The 23,635-nt window shown below is 42.6% G+C and overlaps 1 protein-coding gene and 1 long non-coding RNA gene across 2 annotated transcripts; both read right to left on the bottom strand.

Moving 5' to 3' along the window:
* Positions 1–669: 669 nt before the first annotated feature.
* Positions 670–3,266, bottom strand: LOC127368767 (uncharacterized). Its single transcript, XR_007885872.1, has 2 exons — positions 3,083–3,266; positions 670–1,666 (listed from the first exon to the last, which is right to left on the bottom strand). It is a non-coding gene; the product is annotated as an uncharacterized LOC127368767 (long non-coding RNA).
* Positions 3,267–4,062: 796 nt separating this feature from the next.
* Positions 4,063–22,667, bottom strand: LOC127368131 (paired box protein Pax-3-like). Its single transcript, XM_051408623.1, has 9 exons — positions 22,185–22,667; positions 21,235–21,470; positions 20,636–20,765; positions 20,207–20,350; positions 11,171–11,370; positions 10,399–10,564; positions 10,031–10,251; positions 6,355–6,618; positions 4,063–5,212 (listed from the first exon to the last, which is right to left on the bottom strand). The coding sequence occupies exons 1-9, from the start codon at positions 22,267–22,269 to the stop codon at positions 5,195–5,197; spliced, it is 1,464 nt and encodes a 487-aa protein (XP_051264583.1). The 5' UTR covers positions 22,270–22,667; the 3' UTR covers positions 4,063–5,194.
* Between the last annotated feature and the right edge of the window lie 968 nt (positions 22,668–23,635).

Here is a 23,635-nt window from a genome sequence, read left to right as displayed (position 1 = left end):
TATGTGATAGTTTACGATTAAATAAGCATGCATTACACTTGCCATCCCATGAATATTTTTCTAGATCCGCCCCTGCTGCAGCAATTGATGCTGCTGATGAGGGTTACAAGCCTTTTGCACAAAATACTGATTAAGTCGCAATGCAATCCTTTAGTTTTATTAACTAAGTTACAAATACATTGCATGCATAAATTAATAAAATAACATTGCATCGAAAATAATGTGTGTATTTTGCACAGGGATCATGATGCAACAGCCTCTCATAACATTTTTCTCCCCGAATTCCGTATACAATATAGCTAATGAAATACATATAATAAAATGTAAATAGCGATTATATTTCCATCCACATTTCAAGCCTTAGGTAACAAAATGACTCACACATTTATTCAGTCAGCATTATCTGGTCAGAGTTAAATATTTGGGCGGTGTTGTTTGGTCAGGTAGGATCCACGCGTGGTGACCCCAGCACTTCAAGGGAGGAGGATGAGGCAAAAAATTTAATTATGAGGGAAGAAGAGGAAACAGGTCCACATGGCCTCGGGGACCGGCATAACCTCTAGGAGCGGATAGTTCAAATTAGACCGGCATTGTCAGTTCAGACCCACCTCTGACCCCGGAGATTTAACTGCACAGAAGCCCTTTAAAGCAAAACCAAAAAAAAGAAAGTGTAAATGAACTTCTTTATTCTTTCCTTTTCTCCACTGGTGCGTGCGCGGTCATATTGTACCTGTTCGGTCTCCTAACCTGAAGGGCCCTCCTCTTCAGCGCAAAGTTATACCACTGGCGACGTGTGGTGCAAATGAGAAGCGTGTGTTTTCTTTAAGCTCCTCTCCGCGATCCCACAATTGAAGTTAATTCTGCAGAGTGAGTTTCGGGTTCACGTTTCGCCACAGCTTTGTAAACTTAGATCATGTGGGGTCAGCGAGAGGTTGAAGCGGCCCTGTAGCCGCGCGTCCAGTCTCCAAAGATCAGTTACAATGTAATGGCAAAGGAATGTCGCTCAGTCCCGGCTATTGCACGGAGCTTTTGGCCCTAATTAGAACCAATTTGAGAGTGGGATGTCGTTTTATTTTATTCAGAAACATTGTTTGCGTGCATTTACATTTTGAAGGCATATGGCTGCAGTTTAAAGTTGGTGCTGCAATAAAGGGGCGAATTATTGTACATCTTATAGAGTAAAATGACACAGCTTAGAATCACACTATATACCAGATTTAAATAAACAGTTTAGAAAGGTATATATTAATATCCTTAAAATGCAAAGTCTAATATAAATGTTTTAAATGTTTGTACCTTAAATGAAGTAAAATAATAACCCTTATCTAATTTGTTCAGCATGTTCAGTGGATTTAAATTGAATTCAGAGAATGGAAAATCCAATGGCAGGTCAATATTCTCTCTCTCTCTCACACACACACACACACACACACACACACACAGTGTCCATGTTGTCCACACCATCAGTCTGCTGAGGTATCCCTGGTTCCCTGTGGTGTGTGCATGTCGAAGGCCCCGGTGTTATTGATCCTGATTGGGCCTCACAGGAGGAGATTCCGGCCTGCCATTGACCCACACTTCTCCATGTTTCCACCCTTCTCTCAGATCATCAGAGGAAGCCGTCTCCTCCCGCCGGCTGCCGGCCTGCCTGGTTTGCGTGAGATTTCTGATTGTCAGATGGAAGGGGGAAAAAGGGGAAAAATGAACTTACTACAGGTTTTGCAAAATCACTAGCAGGTCTTGCCTGAGTAGTCCGCACTGACGTTTTCCTGGCTTGGTGACTGTCAAAACATCCCCCCCATGCATGCATGCCCTCCCTCCTTCTCCTCAGAAAGCCTGTGGCTCACAGGCTGCTCTCTTCTTCAAAGTAAAACTTCTCCACCATGTGGCCTGTGTTGAATTTTTGTGTTGACGGCTGCCCAGTGCTCATGAACTCCTCGTAGGGGTCCTTTTTCTCTTCGTTGCTGCCTAAGCACTTGAAAAGTGTCATGGCAAGGAAGGAGTAGAAGACCATGACAAACAGGATGTAAAAGTAAGCATTGTCGTAAGTCTCCCTGGACTTGGAGATGTTGGACGCTGGTCTGATGCCGGACAGAGGGCTCTCTGTGCTGCTGGAGACAGTCACGTTGAATTGCTGTCCACTGTTGTCGATACCAGTGTCCTCCAGAATCTGCTGGCATCTGGAGAGAAGGGGGAGCAGGAGGGTCCGGTTCACGTGCTTCATACTTAAATTAAAGGTGGAAGTCGGACTGAGTAGAGGATCTTGATAGAAACAAAATAAACCAAAAATATTAGACAGACAAGGGACCAGGGCGACTGAGAAGGGACTTCAGATGGAAAGTGTAAGAGGCAGGCGCTCACCACTTTAGGAAAGGCACGCTGTGAGTCATCCACCCACTCTTCAAGAGACTTGATAAGGTGGTATTTCAAAGATAAAGCCCAGTCCTTTTCTGCCCTATTGGATGCAGCCAAAGTATCATAAAAGCACAACTGTGACCTCAGAATGATTTGTACGGAATGTTTTTTTCATTTTGATCCAAAATGAATCAGTCATACACTCTAAGATTACAATTCTCTAAGCATATTCTGGCTCAACCTTATTTCTAAAGCTCCCTTTTAACTATTTTTCCTATTTTCCTATATCTGAAACCTTTTTTTTTTTTTTCAGCCCGTCCTCTCTTTGTGCTCCTTCCTTCACTTTCAATTTGGGGTCTTGGAAGCTGCAGAGACGCTTGGATTGTTGTCAGCTCCGGTCAAGTAGTCTACTCATTTCAAAGAGTGTTGGGGTCAGAGGTTAAGTTGTCTCCAGTGTGTTGCTGCATGACTGACACTCCGCTCCAAAGCAACCCCTTTGGCTTTTTCACTCATTGTGTCTTACAACTTGAGCACTTGTAAAAAAAAAAAGTTTGTGGAGTAAAGAAAAAGAGTAATGTGATCTTGCCTTGATATGATCTGTTTTCTGCGTCGCACCGAGCATCAACTCGCAAACAGACATGCTAACACACAAATACATGCACACGGAAATGTTTAAACCATATTAGAAAAACAAACATTCAGTGTTTTCTCATGCATGCACACTTACTTTATACCGTGAATGACACGGACAGCTGCATACATGATCCCTAAACCTCCAGGAGAGAAAAGAAAGGGAGAAAAAAAGACAAGGTGATAAAAGTGCGGCGGTGATATCTGTAACCTTTTGAGGAGTCTGCCAACTGGGTGAACACTGTTTTTGTCTGTGTTTGGCAGCGATAGCCAAAACACTTCTGAACCCTGTACAGCCATGTCAGTGACTGATGTCCTGGTATGACTGTGGGCCGCTGTGCTCATATAATTTATAGCAGCTCTGCCTTAGTCATTAAGGGGTGTGAAGGAGGCCCTAGGGAGCAGGAATTTGTCCAAAAGGAGTGTTTATGAAAGGGGATATATTTATGATTTAATGCTACAGGAGGGTGCACAAGGGATGCAACTTGCAGAGAGTAGGTAGTGTCACTATCTTCCTCATCAACAGCTGGCAAGAAAGAAAGAAAGAAAGAAAGATAAATTCTAGTTAAAAAAGTAAATCCCAGCTCCGTAGACAAGATTTAACAAATACTGACTTGATGCCTTTAGTCCCCCAAGGCACTACTCATTACTCTCAAAACTATGTTTGACCAGAAAAGGCCTCAATTTTTTTAAATCACTTTCATTTTTTTTTATTAATTTGGTTTCCTGAACAATTATACTATAAAAAATATAAATTATAATAATTAAAATATATAAATTATACTATAAATTTAATTCACATTTCCTAAATGTTGTTTAAAAACCTTCTCCACACTGCCAAGAAGAAGGCTTTACTTATTTGTTGCCTAAAATCCATGTAATTTAAACAGAGTCTAAAAATGCTACAATTAGCTTATAAAATATTTTCTATGTAGCAGTTTTAAATAATAGACTGTAAATTCCTCCTGGGTTGCGAAAACAAAAAACACCAGAAAAACAATGAGGGCAAGACCTCAATTTTCTCAATGGCAGCTACAACCCTGTTATCCCATAATGACACTCACTCAAAGTCACAACTTTCTTCATTTTCATACAGTTTATTATAAATAGTAAATAGTGCTGTATTGTACACAAAACTCCTTACAACAAAATCATTTTACGCAAATGTAAATGAAAATTATACAAAAAGAAACATGTATAATGAACATTTTGTAAGACTTACTTAAGCACTTAAGGGTGCTTAATACAGGATGCAGAGAGGAGACATAACACTTAAACAACACTAAATAAATAAGAAATGGAACTAATGTTTGCAAGTTCCTGGTGAAAACTAATTTAACACATGTAAAAAAAACAAAATAAAAATTAACTGTCAAACTGAATTATGTATTCACTGGCAGAGAATTTTTTGGCTTCATGACATCACAACTACGTTTGCTATGTTTTCATCGCTTGATGATTTCCCCTGATTGATCAATGCACACAACCCAAACTTAAAGACATTGGAAAGAGAGAGCATATTTCTGAGGGTATAATCGGGGCATTTGATCTGTGTTAATTTACATCACATGAGGTATGAATGTATTGCACTTTCTTTGGGTTGCAGTGGTTTCACTATGACTCCACTCCGCCTCGATTCATGCCTCTCAGCTGGTCTTCCCGGTGTAGTCAGTTATTTTTTATTTTTTTTTATCTCCAATGTCTTACACAAGAATCACATCAATATACAGTAAATATTCTGTTCCTAAGACATTGTGATGAAGAGGAGCACATGGGGCTCACCAAGTCCACCCCAACTTGCATCTCTGCCACTTGTCACAAAAATCAAATACAAAACTTTGAATGTATTTACTCCCGTTTCCCCACCCGTCTTCTTTTCCTCTTTAAGCATGGACAACGAACCATGCTTGGTCCTCGGAGCATGACGTGACGTACAAGCAAGGCGACTGCCAGGTAACAGGAGAGGCTTTGCCTTTTGGTCCTAATTATTCCAGTCAACCCCCTCCATCGCCATCACTACACCTCCATCTCAACTGGTTCCCCCTTTGCTGAAGGAGAACAACCTCTACCCCTTCACCCGCCCAAACTCTCTTTCGCTGTCCTTAGGGCTGGGAAGGGTTGGCAAAGGCACGGGGTGGAGGGGGGGTGTTCTCTGGCAATGAATGTCAGACTGGCCGGGAAGCCTCCTGTTCAGGCCATGTTGGGGACTTCATATAATGAAAGGCACCTGAAGAGAACAGGGAAAGATAGAAGGTTAATGGGAGGTTCATTTTATTCAGCTTCAACTGCTTAAAACATCTGATGGTCAACAAAGCAAAGAATGTGAAAAGGGAAGTTAAATGAGAGGTGAAGAACTGTGAAAGAAGGAGGGGGGGTGTTTAAGAGCAGATAAGAGCAGGTGAGAGTGGAAACTGGGGTCCTAGGTTGAATAATAAAACTCAAAAAACAGGTGAAGAGCTTTGGGAATCTCCTTTGACATTCTTTGAACCTAATGTGGTTGGTAAAACTAGCCTGAGACTGAGCCTTAGCCTGGATCTCTGGCTCTGCTCCACTGATCAATAACAACTCTAAATCTGACCTCCAGTGGGACACATGGTTCTAATCCTGGCCTGCCAAGGGCCATAATCGCCCCCTGTTAAAGAGCCCCTTACCCTCTTTTTACACACACACACACATACATACATGTCTGCACTCACACACACACACACACACACACACACACACACACACACATTTTACCAAACCCCCAAAAGCTACATGTGGGTCTCTCCCAGGACTGGCTAAATTAATGACATCAAGATGTTGCCACTGATGGGCCCAGTCAACATGTGGTAGTGTACCTCAGATCAGCCCCAACAACACACCGCCGTGCCCGGCGCTACCCCCCCCACCCTCCTGTCAAACATGCTTTAGGAAGTTGCTCCTTTCATTTGGGCGGCTATCTTTGTTACACAGGGTCATTACATGGCTAGGTGAGCTACACTGAGGGGTTGATGGGCAAGCTCATCATACGGGGTCAAGAAAGGACAGCCAGTAAAAAATGTGTGGGATAAGACCGGGACATGCCCCTCCATCAGGCCACGTGGATAGCCCATTGATGGTAATGTAAACTGAGGTAACCTGGCCACTAGCGCTCGCTAACAGACATGTAATTTCAGTGCAGCGCAGGGTGATTTGAGAAGCTCGCTCATCAGAGGGGTCTGTGCAATTAACTTGAAAATATAAACTAAATGGAATAGTCAGAGCAGGGGTTATAGAAGGACATAACCGCACAAATCAATTATCGAGCATTTAAATTGAAATATAGAAATGAAAGTCTAAGAGAGTAGTAAATAAACGCTTAAAGAAAAATTTGTATTTCCAGCATACCTTGCTTTGACTGTACTGTCCATACTGGTAGGATGGATGGTGGTCCATGGCGTAGGCTGGTGAGGTGTAGGAAGGTGGGCAGTAAGACTGGGTGCTTGGCAGGGTGGGCATACTGGTCAGGCCTGGTAGAGCCTCCAGGCGCTGGGAGCCATGACAGCTGGCAGCCATGCCACTGTTAGGCTCCAGCCCTCCGGTTAGTGGAGAGAGGGCAAAGTCACTCTGGGACTGATGTGGCACTCCACCTGGATTCAATAGACCCATTACCTGAGGGGACACATGGAGGAAAATCAGATGATTAAAGAACAGAATCAAATCAAATCAAAGTCAAAACGATTTTCAAAATGCCCCAAAGTAAACTGGTCCCACCCTAAAGTAAAGTGTTAACAGTAGTTTTAAAAACTCCAAAATGGAATCTTTTTTTAACCAAAATCTGACGTTACACAATTCAATCATTTTCTTCACTCCACTCAGGTGGGCTAAAGTTCTGGCCTCTCTCCTTGTTCATTGTTAGAAAAACATTATTACTGGCTTCCCTCACACATGTGGTTTTCTTTTACTCTGCTTGACTGATTGAGGAGCTGATGGTGGCTAAAGAGTTCAACCCTTTCACCAACCAGACGGTTCTGTTAGAGTTAAGGATTTTATTGATTTATATTTTGCCTAGCTTTGTGTCACAAATGGAATAGATAGATATTAAATAATAAGCCTTAGTTTGACTTTGGCCAATTGTAATATATGAAAATTATTTAAACTATACATTTATATAATGTGATCTGTTCTTAAGTAGTTTTAAGTAGAATTCAACAGATTTGTATGTCTATAGATTTATTGGGCCTCTTCAGAGCAATGCAATTTCTGTTATTGTCTCTTTTCCTCTCTCGCTTTCTCTTGATGCCCTAAAATCACCGTGTCCTTGTGAGGCCAGGGTGAAGAGGCCAAAGGGTACGTGAGAACGAGGAGTAGAGTGTGTTTGTGTGTGAGAGCTACCTCTCCTACGTGTGGAATTGTGTATTTAACAGTAGGTGTGTGTGTGTGTGTGTGTGTGTGTGTGTGTTTGTGTGCCTGTGCACGGTCATGTGTAATATAAGCATTTTTTGCTCTGATGTCAGGGGTGTGGGGGTATCGGTGATACATCGTGAACAGCTGCACACAGGTTTGCGTGAGAAGCAAGGTCATGAAAATGTCTTTAAAAAATGAAGTTAAAGGCAGAACAGGAGTTACAGTCCATATAGGAGAAAACAGAGCTAAAGCAGAACGCAAAACCAAACACACTGAAAATAACCCGGAAAGACGCAACTGACAGCCAGCTGGCACACACACATGCATATGTACACACACTAAGGCGTACGTAGGTGTCTTTAATGTATGTAATTTACAGTTGGCCTGTCAGAGTAATCTGACCTCACACATCTGAGGAACACATCAATGGGGCCTACAACCAGAACCCTATTTCTTTTACTGCTAAGGATGTATGACACACTGTAAAATACATAAGTCTGTTGCACACAGAGCCCATAAAAATGAGAGTATTTATATATTTAAGGTGCATAAAAACCCACAAATCTATGCTGCTTTCAAATGTATACTTAAAGTGTCAGAAGAATTTGTATTGTTTATTTAAATATTGATTAGTTAAATCATTGCTAATGAATATAAACAATTAAATATCATGACTATTCCTCATTTTCCAGTACATCACACATGCTGTGTATTCCAACGCATGTGTGCAAACAATAGTATGAGTGGTATGTGAGTACATGTTTGTGTCAGAGGGTCTGTGTCTATCTACACGCTCATGCACTCTGTCTGCAACTGAAACAGCAGCAGTTCCCAATGGTGTCTGTTTTGAGGTTGTTCCGGGGATTAGGTCTCAGGGGGGTGCAAATCCCGGCCGCTCGCTTCCTTGGTGAGAAAGGGTTCCTTTGGTATGCACCAGATCAGCAGCGAGACGCCAGAGATCTCGCACCACGGGGAAACCACTGCCTGAAGCTCAGAATACAGAGCTAACTGCTCAGACAAGAATATCACCTATCTAAAGTAAACCTTATCCATATCAAAACTCCACTGCGCTCTAATGTGACCATATCTGGAGTCAACTGAACCTCTGAATCTCCTGATGGATACAGAAAAGCAGATAGAGTTGAGTGGCTTTTATAGACAGATTTAGAGTTCAGATAGCCAGATAATTCCAGGGAGGATTTAACACAAAATGGAGCAAGTTGTGTAGCTATCCGAGGGAAATTGAAGCCGTAAAGTTTTCTAAGTGCAGACAGGTCTTCGTGTATTAACTATCAATGTCATAGAATTTAATCAATTCTCATTTCCTCCCTGTTATTAAGTTAAAATCAGGGAATTAATTCTATCCTCGTCCGAAATAGAGAAAACTGTATTGCAATATACATTCAAACAGCTGCAATGAATACATGAATTAAAACAAATTAGCCAACAAAGTGAATCATTTGCATAAATTACACACTTTGTTACAAGGGGATAGATTACTTCATTCCAATCAATTAAGACACTGGAACATTCTGTGATTGCAATTCCAGACTGAGAAAACATTCCAGGCACAAGATGAGATGTCCATTCTGTACGGAGCTGCTCACTAAGGTTAATGCTGAAACCATCCACGAGGCCACGGCACCTTTGGCCTCTTTATTGGAGTTAAAGTCACTCGGTGACCCTGTGGGTGTGTGAACTCACACCACAGCAATGCGCTCAGTTACAGGAGGGCAGGTTTGCCTGCCACTTATGCTCAAAGTCATTCACTGAAGTACAAATTAGCTCATCAGCCTCACTCGCAGTTTGTCATCTTCACTCTCCCACTTTTATTTGTCCAGTGACATTAAAAATACCCCCAAAGAATAATGTTTTGAAAGTAAATGTGGCTGATTCTGAGAAGAAAACAACATATTCTAGTCCATAACTAGAGCTCATATATCAAAGCAGTCAATTATACCTTCAGCCACAATGGTGCCACCTACCACTTTCTGACCATGCACCCTGGCAGGCACAACAAAGATCTTTTTTTCCAATATATATACATCCTGAGGCATTCACATAGTAACAAACCTGCCTGAGGCAGTTTTTTATCTGTGCCTGACAGGAGTCTGAGATTCTCTCTCATGGGAATTAGTACCCAGCATGCATTGCATGTGGGCCGGCCACCCTTTGTGGCGGTTAAAAGCTCGTTTTCCGCCTGTTAGTCCATCTTCTGGGCTGGTAGGGAGCCACTGATGGACACTGATGACTGTGTAATCGGCCATAATTGTCTTTTCAGTTTTGATTTGTGTCATCATGCGACATCCATACATCCTTCCTCATGTCTGGTCCTTTTTCCATCCCCAAAGACTGACGTTTGCCACATTTTAAATTCATCAAACAACCCATCAGAATAAACAAAAATGAAAAGCTACCGTGTTTCTTAGCCTAACAAGGTTTTCATCAATGTCACTGCAATGACACCTCGTAGGTCGCACACAGAGGAGTGTGTGTTCGTGTGTATCATTATCTTTCCATATGGTGCGTTTCGTAAACGCCATGAAGAGCTATCGGTGCCTTGCTCCCTGGCATGATAACATACGTGTGAAGTATGTAGATGTTTGCAGACATTCATAGGTTAAGGGCATTTCTAGTATTTCTGTGTCATATTTTAAGAACGGACGTAGAGACTGACCTGTGGTGAGAGCCCGTTGCTGATGCTGGGGTTGACAGTGTTGGTGTGTCCTGTCGGGGTCACAAAGCTGTCCGAGTACCCTGAGAAGCCGTGACGTCCAGAAGACAGGCAGTACGCAGAGCCTCCATCCTGGGAGCCTGCTGACGAGCCGAGCCCACTCTGGTGCACGGAGGTGGGGGGCAGAGGCTGCGGCCGGTGGACTGTACTGGGCTGCTCGGATGCTGCAGAGAATAAAACATTCACCTTAAAATCCCATTTTGGTTTATTCATAAATCACTTTGGTGCTGTTATAAGATAATTCCAGATTCTGTGCCACCATTTTAAAGGATACATTTTAAGTATGTTTGGGTGTGTTCAGCTGAACCCACCTTGAGCTATTGAAGTAGGAGTGTAGGGGCTGTCGGACAGCTGATAGGGTTGTAGGCCTGACATAGCGGATGGAGGGAAACCACCGGGGATGAGATGGTTAAACGCCATCAGCTGACTGGCTCCTGCTTGCTTCCTCCACCGGGCTCTTCTGTTGCTGAACCACACCTGAGAGATAGGCAGAGACAAGAGTGTTTAGTGTTTATTTATCTGCTAACCCAATAGAATGCTTTCACTTGTACGGTACGTATACGATCATCTGTATTTGTGAGAGTGCTTGGTGCCTGTGGGTGTATGTATATGATTGTGTGTGAGAGACAGTGAGAGAGAGTGTGTGTGTAAGGTCTCACAGGCCCATTACAGGGAGCTGAACTGATAGAGATCTTAACATCTGGAGCTTGCAGTGAAACCACAGACTTTACATCTTTATGTGCTACTGCAAGTCACTGGGTTCAGGGGCAGACGCCAGAGGGCTGTTACAGCTGTTAAAGCCTATATTAGCACACTATCTAAATCAGGCATCTATTTTGGGATCTTTACATAGCCCATTTTCTGCAGAGAGTCTGACAAAAATGGGAATCTGTCTTCATACACAGTGGGTGCAGTGTTTCTGTAGTGTCTGTGTCTGTATATGTGGAGAAGGAGGGTCAGACATGGGGGCAGGAATGTGTGGCAACATCCCAAGGCAATTTAACGCCCACATGACACATATCCATGACGGATGGACACATTGCTCTGCTGTCAATGTTAGGGTAAAGACGGCATGTGTCTAACCTGAACTCGAGCCTCCGTCAGTTTGGCACGCTGAGCCAGCTCCTCCCGTGTGTAGATGTCGGGGTAGTGCGTGCGTTCAAATGCCCTCTCCAGCTCCTCGAGCTGCTCCGCTGTGAAGGTGGTCCGACTGCGGCGCTGCTTCCTCTTCAGAGGCAGGCCTGGCTCTGAGTCCACGTCGGAGCCCTCGTCTGAGTGGCTGGCTATAATTGAAAAAACAAACAAGACGGTTACTTCAGATGAGTCAGGCTGGTACAGAATGAACATTTGGGGTAAATACTAAGCTTGGGTACAATAGACAGACCCGAGACAATAGATTATTCTGAGTACAACACATGGTACAGAGCAACTTTAGATTGTGTCCTCCTGCTCCCTTAAACTCCTCAGTGGTTCCTAAGGGGATCAAAAGCCAGAAGCTGCTTGAACACGGATTAAAGAGGACTAGATCCCTCCGGGGCATCTATTCCCTGGGACACTGTGTCTCTCCCAGTCTTAGCCATGCTGTGCACTATACCGATAGGGTCCCATAGTGAAGAGCAGGCAGCCCTTTTGCAGGTGCTTCTTAATCTGTTTGTTCAGTTGAGGGCAGGAGAGAGTGACTGGGCAACTGGGAGACAGCTATTGGGATCTAATTCAGCAGAAGAAGGGAATCAATGAAGGCTTGAGACTAGAGACAGAGGACCATTGCTGCGTTTTGGGGGGAGGTTACCCATCTATTAAATAATGATTAGGCTCCACAAACTAGCGTGACAGCCTGCCTTTGTCCGCCATTACATGTCTGCAATCCCCCATCTCTTTCTCAGTCATACGCACACTCACAAACATGCATCTGCCGCGTCTCGGCTACGGGCTTTCACTCAATGAACGTAGTCCATGACAATGTGTCAAACACAGATGGACACAAGACAGAAAGAGTTGGAATCCACTCCCCAAATCCACCCCAGAGGGACCTCTTAAACCTCATGAGGAAGGTTCACTGCACCTTTTCGACACTCAGACTATGCAGCCACACCTAAGCTGAGGGAGAAGGAATAAGAGAGTCAAAAGCAGAGAGACAGGTGTAAGCGACAGAAAGGCTTCAGCAGTGGACTCGGGCTAGTCTGTTTCCCCAGACTGCTCATTCTCCCTTTGCCCTCCAGATTTAAAGCTTTAATTAAAAAGTGCCAAGTCAGACATGGAGGGGGGTAGCAGGGATCTCCCCTTGCTTCTGGAGCCTCTGGAGCCAAGCAGGAAATGTTTGTGCCGGTTGCCAGTGTGTGTCTGACCAGGCATTACACACGGATTTGCTTCTTGGGAATGCTGCTGTGCTCCGGGACTGCCAGCACACAAGATTCTGATGCTGAGAAGAGCTCTTTATTACATTTGAACCAAGGGTGCCACGCTGGCATAAAGGCTCACAGAGTATTGGCTGGATGCTTAAATACTCCTGGAACGTGCACTATGAGTTTTGGATGTGGTTTGTTTAGGTAAGGATGTGGCCTGAGACCAGTTGGAGCAGATTTTATAATACAAGGCCACACAGCATGAAAATATAACTTGACACTTTTCCTATAAACACTTTTTTAAACATCAATATTGTTGGGATTAGCAAGTGCCACTTCCATTAATCAGCAGATAAGCAACACTGAAGGAGAAGACTATAAGTAACAGCAAGCTAAGTAACATGCAATGTCATTACCATTTTAATGACAGAGAAACAGAGAAAGAAAGAAAAAGACAGAGAGAGAACCAATGACAGCGCAGAAATGAAAAGATTCCTGAGGGAGGGAAGGAGAGCTCATAAAACTCCTCAGAGGAGAAAGCTCCCCATTGGCACTGTAACTCACGTTAACTGCAGGGTGGGGGTGGATCTCTCCTCCTTTGCCCCCTTTATTTCTGTCTTTCCCTCTCTTTTTGCCCTCCCTGTTTTTATTATTAGTAACTACAGAGAAAACACTCCGTCACAGACGCTCCTTTAATGGCAAATGACAGTGTTGCTTTTGTCATCCTCTGGCTTGTACTTTCTCTTTTGCTCTCTTCCTCTCCCACTCTCTGTCTTTTTTTTTTTTTTTGGAAGTGATGTGGCCAAGCCTTTGTATCTTAGCAGGGAAAAGCCTGTGGCAGGGCTCTATTGGGCCGATTACCACGCTCCATCTGTAGGAGCCATCAGGGACGCCCGGGCCCGCATTCAGGGGCCTGTCACCTGCCCAGCAGGGGAGTGGGGGGGGGTTGTAGGGTGAGATGGGGGCTGTAGGGCCAGGGGCTGAGTGGGGGAATGAAGGGTGGGAGGGAGAAGGGGTGGGGGGACAAAGGGGTCCAGAGAAGGGCCACTGGGGGCTGTGGAGGGGCACAGCAGGGGAGCACCCCTTCATCCCCTCCCTCCACGGCCTGAGGGGCACAGAGCTGGGGGGATGGGGGAGTTGAAGAGGTTGACATGGAGAGGAGATGGGAGGCTGAAGGCACCTGAAGAAGATGCTTGGGGAAGGGGGTGTGGGGTGCCAAGCTAAGGAGAATGGGGGGCTGCTGGTCATTCTTAAAAGTGGACCTGTCCCTTCCATCTCATCCATTCACTTTACTTCTCTCTTTCTCTGTGCTCACCCATCACTGCATCCACATCTTTGACATTTTCAAACAAGGCTCTTACACCGCTGTGGATCGATTTTAAGGCTGGCGCAGGAGTGGACTCAGAGAGGGTTGTTCCCACACAGTCCCCGCACAAACGGCAGAAGAGGATACTAAACACACAAAGGGAGGCCTCGACCTCCTTACTTAAACACCCAAATCAAATTTTACGCTGCAGCTAAAGCACCAGGGAGCTGAAAATACTCCATAGCCGCTCACAGTTTGGCTGTGGCTCTGACAAGAATCTTAATAGAAAGATAGATTATTATCCTTCGAGCGGAAATTGGGGCTGTTGCAGAATCATCCCTAAAACAGACTTTTCAAAACAAAGTAAGATGTAAGGTTAATAAACTAATAACAGCAATGTAGATGGTGATCGTTTATATTGGATGGTAGCGTTTAGCACAGTTTTGTGGAGTATTCAACAAGTGAATTCAACAGGTTCTTTTTTTCCAATCTTACATAGAATTAAAGTGCATTTACAGGTGTTTTTCTAAACACACACACATAGCACACGCACTCAAATACAAAAGGACAGTGCTACAGCTCAAAGTAAACAGAACCATTTATCGATCAAGAGAGGAGACTGACAGGCAGGGAAGATAAACTCCAGAGGGTCACAGATGTGAACTTGGGGAACGTCTAGTTCCATTAGCTTCACCTGCAGCAGCAGTGCCTCCAACAGGCAAAAAAAAAAAACAAGTGAGGACTCCAACTGCGAGAATAAAGACTGCTCTTGTTTACCGCATAGTCTTCATCGACCAGGGCTTCCCTTGCCAAGCATTCATCCCCCTCCCATCCACTCATGAGATGTTAATATGAAGAGACATGCACAGGCGCACACAACCATGTATGCAAACCCGTGTGAATACAAATTCACACAGTCTTAAATGGCAAAAAAATTAAAGAGGAGAATCCAAATAGATATTAAAGTGAGGAAGGTAAAGAAGCAAGGAATCTGGGGCAGAGAGAAAGACAAGGGAAAGGACGAAGGGAAGGGAATGGGATGAAGAGCCTCAGTGAAAAAGAGAAAGAGAAGCGGAGCATATGGGGCAGTTTATAGTCTTGTCTTGGTAGGGGCTGGCTAACCCTTCCTCCAGGGTCTGTTAATAGAGAAGGTAATTGAGCTGGTGACATGTGTTCGCAACACAAAACAAAGGGCAGAAGAGACAAATGAACTAGTTATTTGCCCAGGGAAGTAGATCTGGCCCTTTCAGGCCACAGAGCATAGTGCGAGTAGGGCCACTGAATAAAATAGTGGCATGCCACATAGAGCCAGAGCGAGCAGATGCACTGGAGGGAAAAAGAATGGTTAACTGACAGCGTATGGGCTCAGCTGGGGTTAACAGTTAAGGGAAAAATGGGGAGTGAGTGGGCTGCTCACTTGACTTGCTAAAGAGCCCCCAGGAACCCGCAGCTGCCTGGGAAAAGAGGGGGGCAGATAGAGAAAAAAGAGAGAGGGAAATGATGATGTGATGGACGGAAAAAAAATGGAGCTTATAAGCGCAGGAGGTTGGCACTTAACAGACAAAGAAATAGCTGGCGATATGACTTTGAAAGATGTATCTCTGTCTAATATTGGTGAAGTGACAAAAAGCCACAAATGGCCCTTCATGGCTATTATGTGTACCCAGTGTGCGGTGGTTATTATTTAGTTCCACCGTGGTGCAGTTAGGTGACAGTTTCACGGTGGCATTTCCACCCTCGGGGCAGGGACAAAGCAACTGCACAGAACCCACGCAGGGACAAAGCAACAAGCCAGTCTGCCGCACGTTCCAGTCAAATGGAGACTAACCAGGTCCACCTCAGCCCAGCCTCGTTTGGGCCAGACAGACAACCAAACCAATCACCTCGTTTAGAATAACCAGCATACTTTTTTACTTTGAACGCACACGACAGATCAATGTCGAGGCGCCTTAAGGTGAAGGTTATTTAATCAACACTGATTCACTGATCTGATATTAGGCGGTCGGTCAATTGTCATCTTTTCCCAAACATTATTGTAACCTCCTTTTCCCGGGGCCTGATAGTTTTAACAGTCAAGTGACCCTAGGTTAGCCCCTGACCTTTTCACAGCTACTGCGCAGCTCTGCTGCGAAGACGGGCTCACCGCTGACCCTGCAAACAAAACTTCACTCAACATTCCACACCTTCTTTTCCTCTAACCTTACAAACACACATTAATGGTGTGTTTCTTTTGTTTTTACAAGCTTTGCATGCAAATGTTCAACTCCTGCTGTTGTTTTAATGCCTGTGTTTGGACAAATGCAGGAAATAAATTCTGTAACTTGAAACGCATTTATTTTTTTTAAATCATATCCTAAATTTCTGTTCTTTTTTTAAAATGGATTTCTTTGTTAAAAGAGGAAAAAAGGACATTAATCAAAACAGCAACAGAGTTGTGCTGGCATGTCCATAATGTGCAATGTGCTGGACGAAACAGCTCCACAAAAACTGAGGCTAAACAAAGTTAAGTGATTGACAACGCTGTCTGGCTTTACTCAATTAACTATCCCATTGTGCTCCTCTTTGCAGAGTCCCCTCGCCCCCGACCCTTTTCTCTTCACACTCCTTTATCCTCCCCATCACAGAGTTTTGCTTGGCTAATACTTCCAAGGAAATAGAGAGTTCTTTTTCTACTGGGGCTCCTCTCCTTGACCTTCCATTGCTCATTGCTTCTTTTTCAGTCACTTCACAGTGTCTCTGGGGTTAGTGGGGAGAATGTGGAGAGTACATCAGCGCCGAGGGGCCGGCTCAGGGCAGGACCCCAGCCCATTACTTCAAAGTTGGCCTGCATTCATTAATTGTCCTTTGAATTAATATTGGAGGATCACAATGTGGGTGCCAACAGAGAAAGAGGCTTTAATGAAGCATAGAGTCTGCATTCAGTTGCAGATCAGCCAGTGTGGATTTTTTCTTTCTTTCTGAGAAAGAGGGAGTCTTGAGAATCATGCCAACACAGAAGGTAAAAATGTTGAGTATTTATATTAGAGAAGAGGGACAGAGAAGGGGCTGGAATCTATCTATCTATCTATCTATCTATCTATCTATCTATCTATCTATCTATCTATCTATCTACACCTCTCAAAGGCAGAAATATATTATAAAGTTTTTCCCCAGCAGTACACCAGGCTTAACTAGCATTATGAGCACTATTAACACAGGAAAACATAGAGTGAGGCCCACATATAAATTTCTCCATTATCCAGCCCTGAGAGGAAAATGGAAATGTGGCTGCAGCAGACATTCCTCTGGTTGCATTGAGGCCTTCTGTCTCCTGTGACTAGTAGAGACGGTCTCCTCTAAACCTCCAATCTTAAACTCATTCACCGTGGAAATGCAAGGACCCCTGACAAAGTTCTAGAAATTCAAACGTCTATCTCTCTGTTTACAGTCGTGGGTTATTGCCATGCTACTCAGTTTCTTTAGCTCCCTGTGTGTGAGAGAAATGTATCTGTTTATGTTCTTAGATGTCTCATGAGAATATAAGTTTTGAACTTTGAAAATTGGATTAGATTGCTCGGATGTGGCAGCTGCTAGTGGAGGTTTGCTACCGTCATCATTTCCCCTTTGACTGCCTTTGAGCTGAAAGTGTATAGCATACACGTTTTAGCTGCTTTAAAATATGGTAAACTCCCGAACACAAATATGATCTTTCTGCTCTCCTTACTCTCTAAATTTCCCTCTCTCTAAATCCATGCCAAAGTCACAGGGAGCCAGTAACCCAGTTTATTTACACAAACAAAGTCCTACTCAGCTCCTTTGACAAAAGCAGCTAAATCTTTCATGTTTTGTCAGCACTTGATTCCTCCTGTCCCTCTGGCTATTTGCCTGCCTCCGGACAATAGAGGCAGGAGAATGGCAGCAGATTGTTGGAATGCACCTCAATGAAACCAATTATTACATGTTGACTGCGTTCACCATGGCAGATTTGAAAGAACTGGGCTCATTCAATTTGGCACTGCGGGATTCCCTTTAAAGAAAAGTTATCCCTTTGACTGTTTGTATTTCTGAGCTTTCTTTTTCTTCTTCTTCTTTCTCCCCTTCACCCCCACTGCCATAAATGGATCCCACAAGAGTGGCTACTCCTCTTTCATGACTTTGGTTACTTTAATTAGTTAAATGAGGCTAAAGTGCTAACAGTAATAAATAGAGGAAAGGATGCTATCAATTAATTCAGTGCCACTCATAGTAAGAAAACAAATTCTTGGCACTGTTGCATTATTCAGTCTTCCAGTTAAAATTAATTACTAGAGATACACTGAGTTGGACATATTCCTGCTTTATGGGCAAAAGTGATAAATGGCACAAAAAATTAATTTGGACACATCTAAAGCTGCAGCTCAACCATGCATGTTGTTTAAATTGTGCACACTGGAGTAAATTCTACCTCCATAACTCAACAGTTAAAGGAGATATAAACAACTTAGCATCAGATTCATCCCAGCAAACATCCTTTTCCCACAATGTTCCAGCCACTTGCTAATGCCATGCAGACCTGGGGCTGCCTGGTATACTTTATCCTACAAACCTTAGCAGTCCTTTTCCCAGACAAATAAATCTAAATGAGTCAGCTTTGATCTTAGCACTTAAGGAAAGCCAACAATAGTGGTAGAGGAGAAAGGGGCAGAGAGCAACAGGCCTCTCTCCACCACAACAATAGCCTCTGCAAACACCTACTTAATCAATATTTGGCCAGAAGACACTCTCTCAGTCCCCAAACCACCCTTTTCACATTCTAATGAAGAAGCTATAAAAGAGAAAAACAACAACTACTTCCACAAAGAGACACAAGAATGAAATAGTGCTGTTCTGTATATCAATGGGGGGAAAGTGCCTTGGAGCTGTTTGCATGTAGAATGTCACCTATTTGATGTAGAATAGCTAATGTTATTTGTTTTCTTTAAAAAAATTCATACCAGCCTAAAAGAATGAAATTTCAAAAAATATTTTTTTTCTAATCACATGTTTTGAGGAGAGTTGTATTAAACACACAACTCAAGGTTTATCTTATTAAAAAAAAAAAAGTTTAAAGAGAATCAGATTAATTTAAAAAGCAATGATGCATCCGAATGTATTGATTAATTTGATTATTTCCCATTTGAATCGTCTTCTCTGTCTCTAGAATTAATTAATTTTATTTTATTTACTTTTTAGAAATGAGCTTTAGGGATGTGTCTCGCCTGGAAGAGGGAGAGGGAAGTGCCCACAGATATTGCATGAATGTGTGCGCCCTAGGCGGAAAGGAAAGGGGCGGACTCTGTCTGAGATGAAAGTGGAGAGAAATAAAAGGTTTGGATTTAATCTAGTGGAGAGAAGAGAAGGGTTTCCCTGCGCTCACTGGCTGAAGGCGTCACGCTCACATGCGCAAAGACTGTGACAAAAGCTCCGTGCGCAAAAGTAACGGCACCATTCAATTTGACAACACATTTCAGACAAAATCACGAGCCTTTTGCCAGCTCCCAAATGCGTTAACTTAATTCTCATTTCTCTGTAGCCCGTAAGTTATCATCTCTCTCAACGACACCAAAACTAAACAAATCCCCAACAATGAAAACAAGGAATAAAGCTGTGCGTCATTACATGATCCAAGACACTGTTTCTAGAATCCAGTCATCAATAATTAACTACAGACGCCATTATGTCTCCAACAGCAACCTTCCCTTTTGCGACAATGCTCCTCAGACCCCAACAGGTCGTAAATCAACAGGTGTTTGCCTATCTCTGAGCTTCTTTTCCCGTGTGTTTTTTTTTTCCTGAGTGACAAACTGTAAACAGTGGGGAAAAGCCCCCAAATTGGCACTTTTTTGAGCAGTCTATAAACCAGGTCGCACTGGGCCTATTGGTGTCCCTGAATAATTCATCGCTCATTGCGGGTTCATAATGTCTTCTCCCGGCCTTTTGTCAGCGCAGTTTTTTCTCCCTTTCTTTCCCCGTTTTGAAAGGCCCTGGCGTCTTTTTGTACACCACTGAGCCGCTCACTGGAGTTTGGCTTTTGTGCTCGTCAAACTGAGGTGTGAGTCTCAATGGACTCTCCCTGCTTTGTCCCATGAAGTTCATCCTCAAGTGTCCGATTGTGTGTAAAAAAAAATTCTCAGGCTTGGAAGTTAGACAAATGTTTGATTATCCACTTTAAAAAAAAAAAAAAAAACTCAGCACATTTGTTAAATCTCAGAAGCCTGAACGCATGCGTAAACACTTCGTAAACACTTGAAACTTAACTAAAAAACAGTTGGTGATCATTTCTCAAAGAATACAAATTAATAATCCCAATATTCAGTGAGGTTGCTATTATTATTATTATTATTATTATTATTATTATTATTTAAAGTTTTCTTCCTGTGTTTGGTGCCGAAAACCAACCTCTCACAACCAGATCAGGGTAACTTTTTTTGTAAAGCACACAGCGAAGATGTCAAATTATAATGCTGCACTTACATCTGTCTCCCAGGATGCCATCGATGCTGTGTTTTGTCCGCGGTTCGCTTTCCTCCATCTCCCTCTTCACCACTTCATCATCATCCTCGTCATCGTCACCAACTCCGCCGAATTTAGACCGCATGATGCGACTGATTGCGCTCACTGAGAACAAAAAAAGTATGAGAAATACATGTTTAATATATCTGGAGAAATAGAAGTCACACAAAAAAACAAAAAAAACAAAGATGTCCTGTATTTAAAAAAAAAAAAAAAAACATGTTTACGCAAACGGAGATGCGATCATAAATAGGTGAGGATTTGCAATGTGCCCAATTAAAATAGTATGAAAGTTGTGTTGTTGTTTTTTTAAAGAAAAAATAAACCAATTATTTTCACACCCTTCCTGCTATTTTTCTATTCATTGCAGGTCCAGAAACTGTCGCCTACCTGAGGGGACGTTGTTCCTGTCGCAGACCCCATCCTTCAGTAGTTTGTCCCTGATTTCCCAGCTGAACATGCCCGGGTTTTCTCTCTTGTACTCTTCGATTTTCTTGTCCACCTCTGGAGAAGCAGTTTGCTTTGATGGGAGAAAGGGGAGAAGAAGAGTTTGTCACTATTTTCTTTATATTCGAGGCCAACCACAGGCGAGACAGAAAAGTTGGAATTATTTGCTGAAGTTAAGTGTGTGGAGGGCTGAAGTCGTGTAATTCAAACAGATGATTTAACTTAGAGGAGGACCTTAAAGTCAAACTTGCTCAAGTAGTAAAATATATCTCCAAACTACTTTCTTTTTTTTTTTTTTTACAAGGTCTTGTTGAATTCAGTGACTTTGAATCAGTTTTGTTTCGTTAACTCATTGATTATTGTTTACCCTCTGTTTCACAGCCAATCACTGGAGGTTGTAGGCTACTTATTAAAATTAGATCACAGCTCATAGTTAGGCTATGTAATTTAAATAACATATCAACTTGAGTGTTTTCTGAATTTCACTCCTGAGTATCTTATTAATTTACCAAAACATCACCAGCCGTATATGTGTGTCTCACCTTTGGCTTGCTGCCTCCGATGGCCCCCGGCCTGATGGAGCCTGTCTCCTGGTACCGGCAGAGGATTTTGGAGACGCAGCCGTGGGACACCCGCAGCTGACGGGAGATGACACACGGCCGGACACCGTGATGGGCCATCTCCACGATTTTATGACGGATGTGGTTGGGGAGAGGTCTGCCGTTTATGAAGACGCCACCGAGCTGGTTGACCCGACCCTGTCCCAACGGAGTGGACACTGGACAGCAGCGCATAGGATTCAGTTAGTTTAATACTCAAACAAAGGTGTAGACTAAATAATGTGTCTTGCCTTTGCTTTAAAAAAAAAAAAACATGCATTTTTAGGGATGAGAACCAAACATTTCCTGGATATAATCCACAAAGTTAGGCGACCCTTTTAAAGCGCAAATAAATACACAAATATGGACAATTAAAGGCTCGACTGCACTGCAAAAGTTTTTTTTAAATAAATACATCGCTCATACACTACAGGCTATATTCGTCCCATAATGTGAAAAGAAGTCAAACATTTCTGCAAGTCGCATGAGAAACCAAATATTTTTCTTTCTGACAAATGTCAATCATGCCTCACCCAATCAATGTGATAAGCTGAGAAATAAATAATAATAATAATAATAATAATAATAATAATAATAATAATAACAATAACAATAATAATAATAAATGAATAACTATAGCTTTAATAAATAACTTTAAAATCAAAACAGCCTGTTGCCACTGCTGTAGAGTTAACCCGGAGTAGCTTTTGTTTTACTTTGTAAAATGGAAAACTTAGGCAAATACAGCAGGATTAGATGAGTCGTTAATAATGACATTATTTTTTTCAGGTTTTAATCTTTTCTGAACTCGAGCTTGTCAACTTTGCTGAAGTGATCTAAAAGTTGAATTTGTCTTCAGCTTGTGAGCAGCAACTGGTGGCAGAGTGTCTTACCTTCCAGAGAGTATCCTCCCCGCGGATAGTTCTGGTGAGGAGTTGGTCTCATCATTCTGGGTAAACCTCCTGCCAGCGCTGTCATTATCCCTGACTCTCTGTCAGGTAACAGTTTAAAACGAATCTGCCTTTTTCTTGTCGCTTTTAATCCCACCAACACCTTTCTTTTTTTTTGTTGTTGTTGTTTTCTCGTTGTAATATTTCGCTACAGACGCGGTGCAGCCTCCCTTTTTTTTCCTTGAGTAACAGGTTGCCTCGAGAAGAGCTGGATCCCACTAAAGTGTTGTTGACTGGTATCCTGTGAGCCGAGGTCAGAGTTTAAATCAAAGTGCGGGTTGCTAACAGTCCTGCGAGGATTGAGAGGATGGTTTGAGAGGATGGATGCAAGTCAAACATTTTATCTGCGGTCGCTGTCCCCTCTGACTCCGCTCTGCGCCTCCTGATTGGCCAAAGACCCGGACGTTCACGGGCAGGGGGAGTCTTGTGATTGGACAGCAGGAGCTACCCCTCAGTCTGGATTGACCTCACGAGGTCAGCTCCTCGTGTCACAAGCTTCTGCTACTGCGCATGAAACTTTTTCGCTAAGTGCACAACTTTTAATAAGAGCAATTCAATAAATTGGGTGATAGATCTCTGCTGGAATATGCATTATTATATATCCTCAGGATCTCAGGAAATCAGAAGCACTGCGAGGCTCAAAGTAGAGGAAAGTTTAATGATTTACTGGATCAGTGAGGAGAACAGTGCAGGTTGATTATACCTACCAAAAATTACAAATTACTATTACTATGTTTAAAAGCTTTAAAAACACAGGCAGACAGGGAGCTTATATTAGTGAATGAATAACTTCACTAATTAACTAAAAGTTCCTACAGGCTGCAGCATATAGTCGTCCAGTGATGAGATTTCTTGCATATTTCATATTGCCCTTACTTAAACTTATAAAGAAACGAGACCTGTTAATAAAATAATTTGAATTAATTATAAGATTGGCCACTACTATCGAAATTATTAGTATAAATAGTAGCTCAGTTGTTATTGTTTTTATTAGCCTAAGTGTTTTTAGAATTATCTTTATAAACATGCACATTAAAAATGACAAATAGAATTAAATAATTGAAAACTATGGATGTGGTTTTTTATTTCTCTCATCGAGTTAGAATAAACAAAACGGGATTTTATTGTGTGGAGTTTTCACTGTAGAGCAGAGAGAAGTGCATGCACACGTCAAATAGCCATTGAACACTTATTATGGTGTGGTGTATCCCAGGTGCTCACTAGGCGCACAAAATACAATGCAACAGGTAAGAATGCACTAAACAATTATTTAAAAGGTCCATATAAACCACAACATAGAATAAAGTATGATTTTATTATTATTATTATTATTATTATTATTATTATTATTATTATTATTGATAATATAAGCCTATATCACACTGGTTGTTATT

The sequence above is a fragment of the Dicentrarchus labrax genome, unplaced genomic scaffold (genome assembly GCF_905237075.1).
Source record: "Dicentrarchus labrax unplaced genomic scaffold, dlabrax2021, whole genome shotgun sequence".
Lineage (NCBI taxonomy): Eukaryota > Metazoa > Chordata > Actinopteri > Moronidae > Dicentrarchus > Dicentrarchus labrax.
Note: the sequence above shows the minus strand (reverse complement) of the source record. Positions and strands in the feature narration are given on the sequence as shown.

Coding starts and splice junctions, on each gene's coding strand:
- LOC127368131 (XM_051408623.1), bottom strand. CDS start 22,269: ATGACAGCGCTGGCAGGAGGTTTACCCAGAATGATGAGACCAACTCCT. Junction 21,471..22,184: donor GGGAGGATACTCTCTGGAAG/GTAAGACACTCT, acceptor GCTGCTGTCCAG/TGTCCACTCCGTTGGGACAG. Junction 20,351..20,635: donor CAGGAACAACGTCCCCTCAG/GTAGGCGACAGT, acceptor TTTTGTTCTCAG/TGAGCGCAATCAGTCGCATC.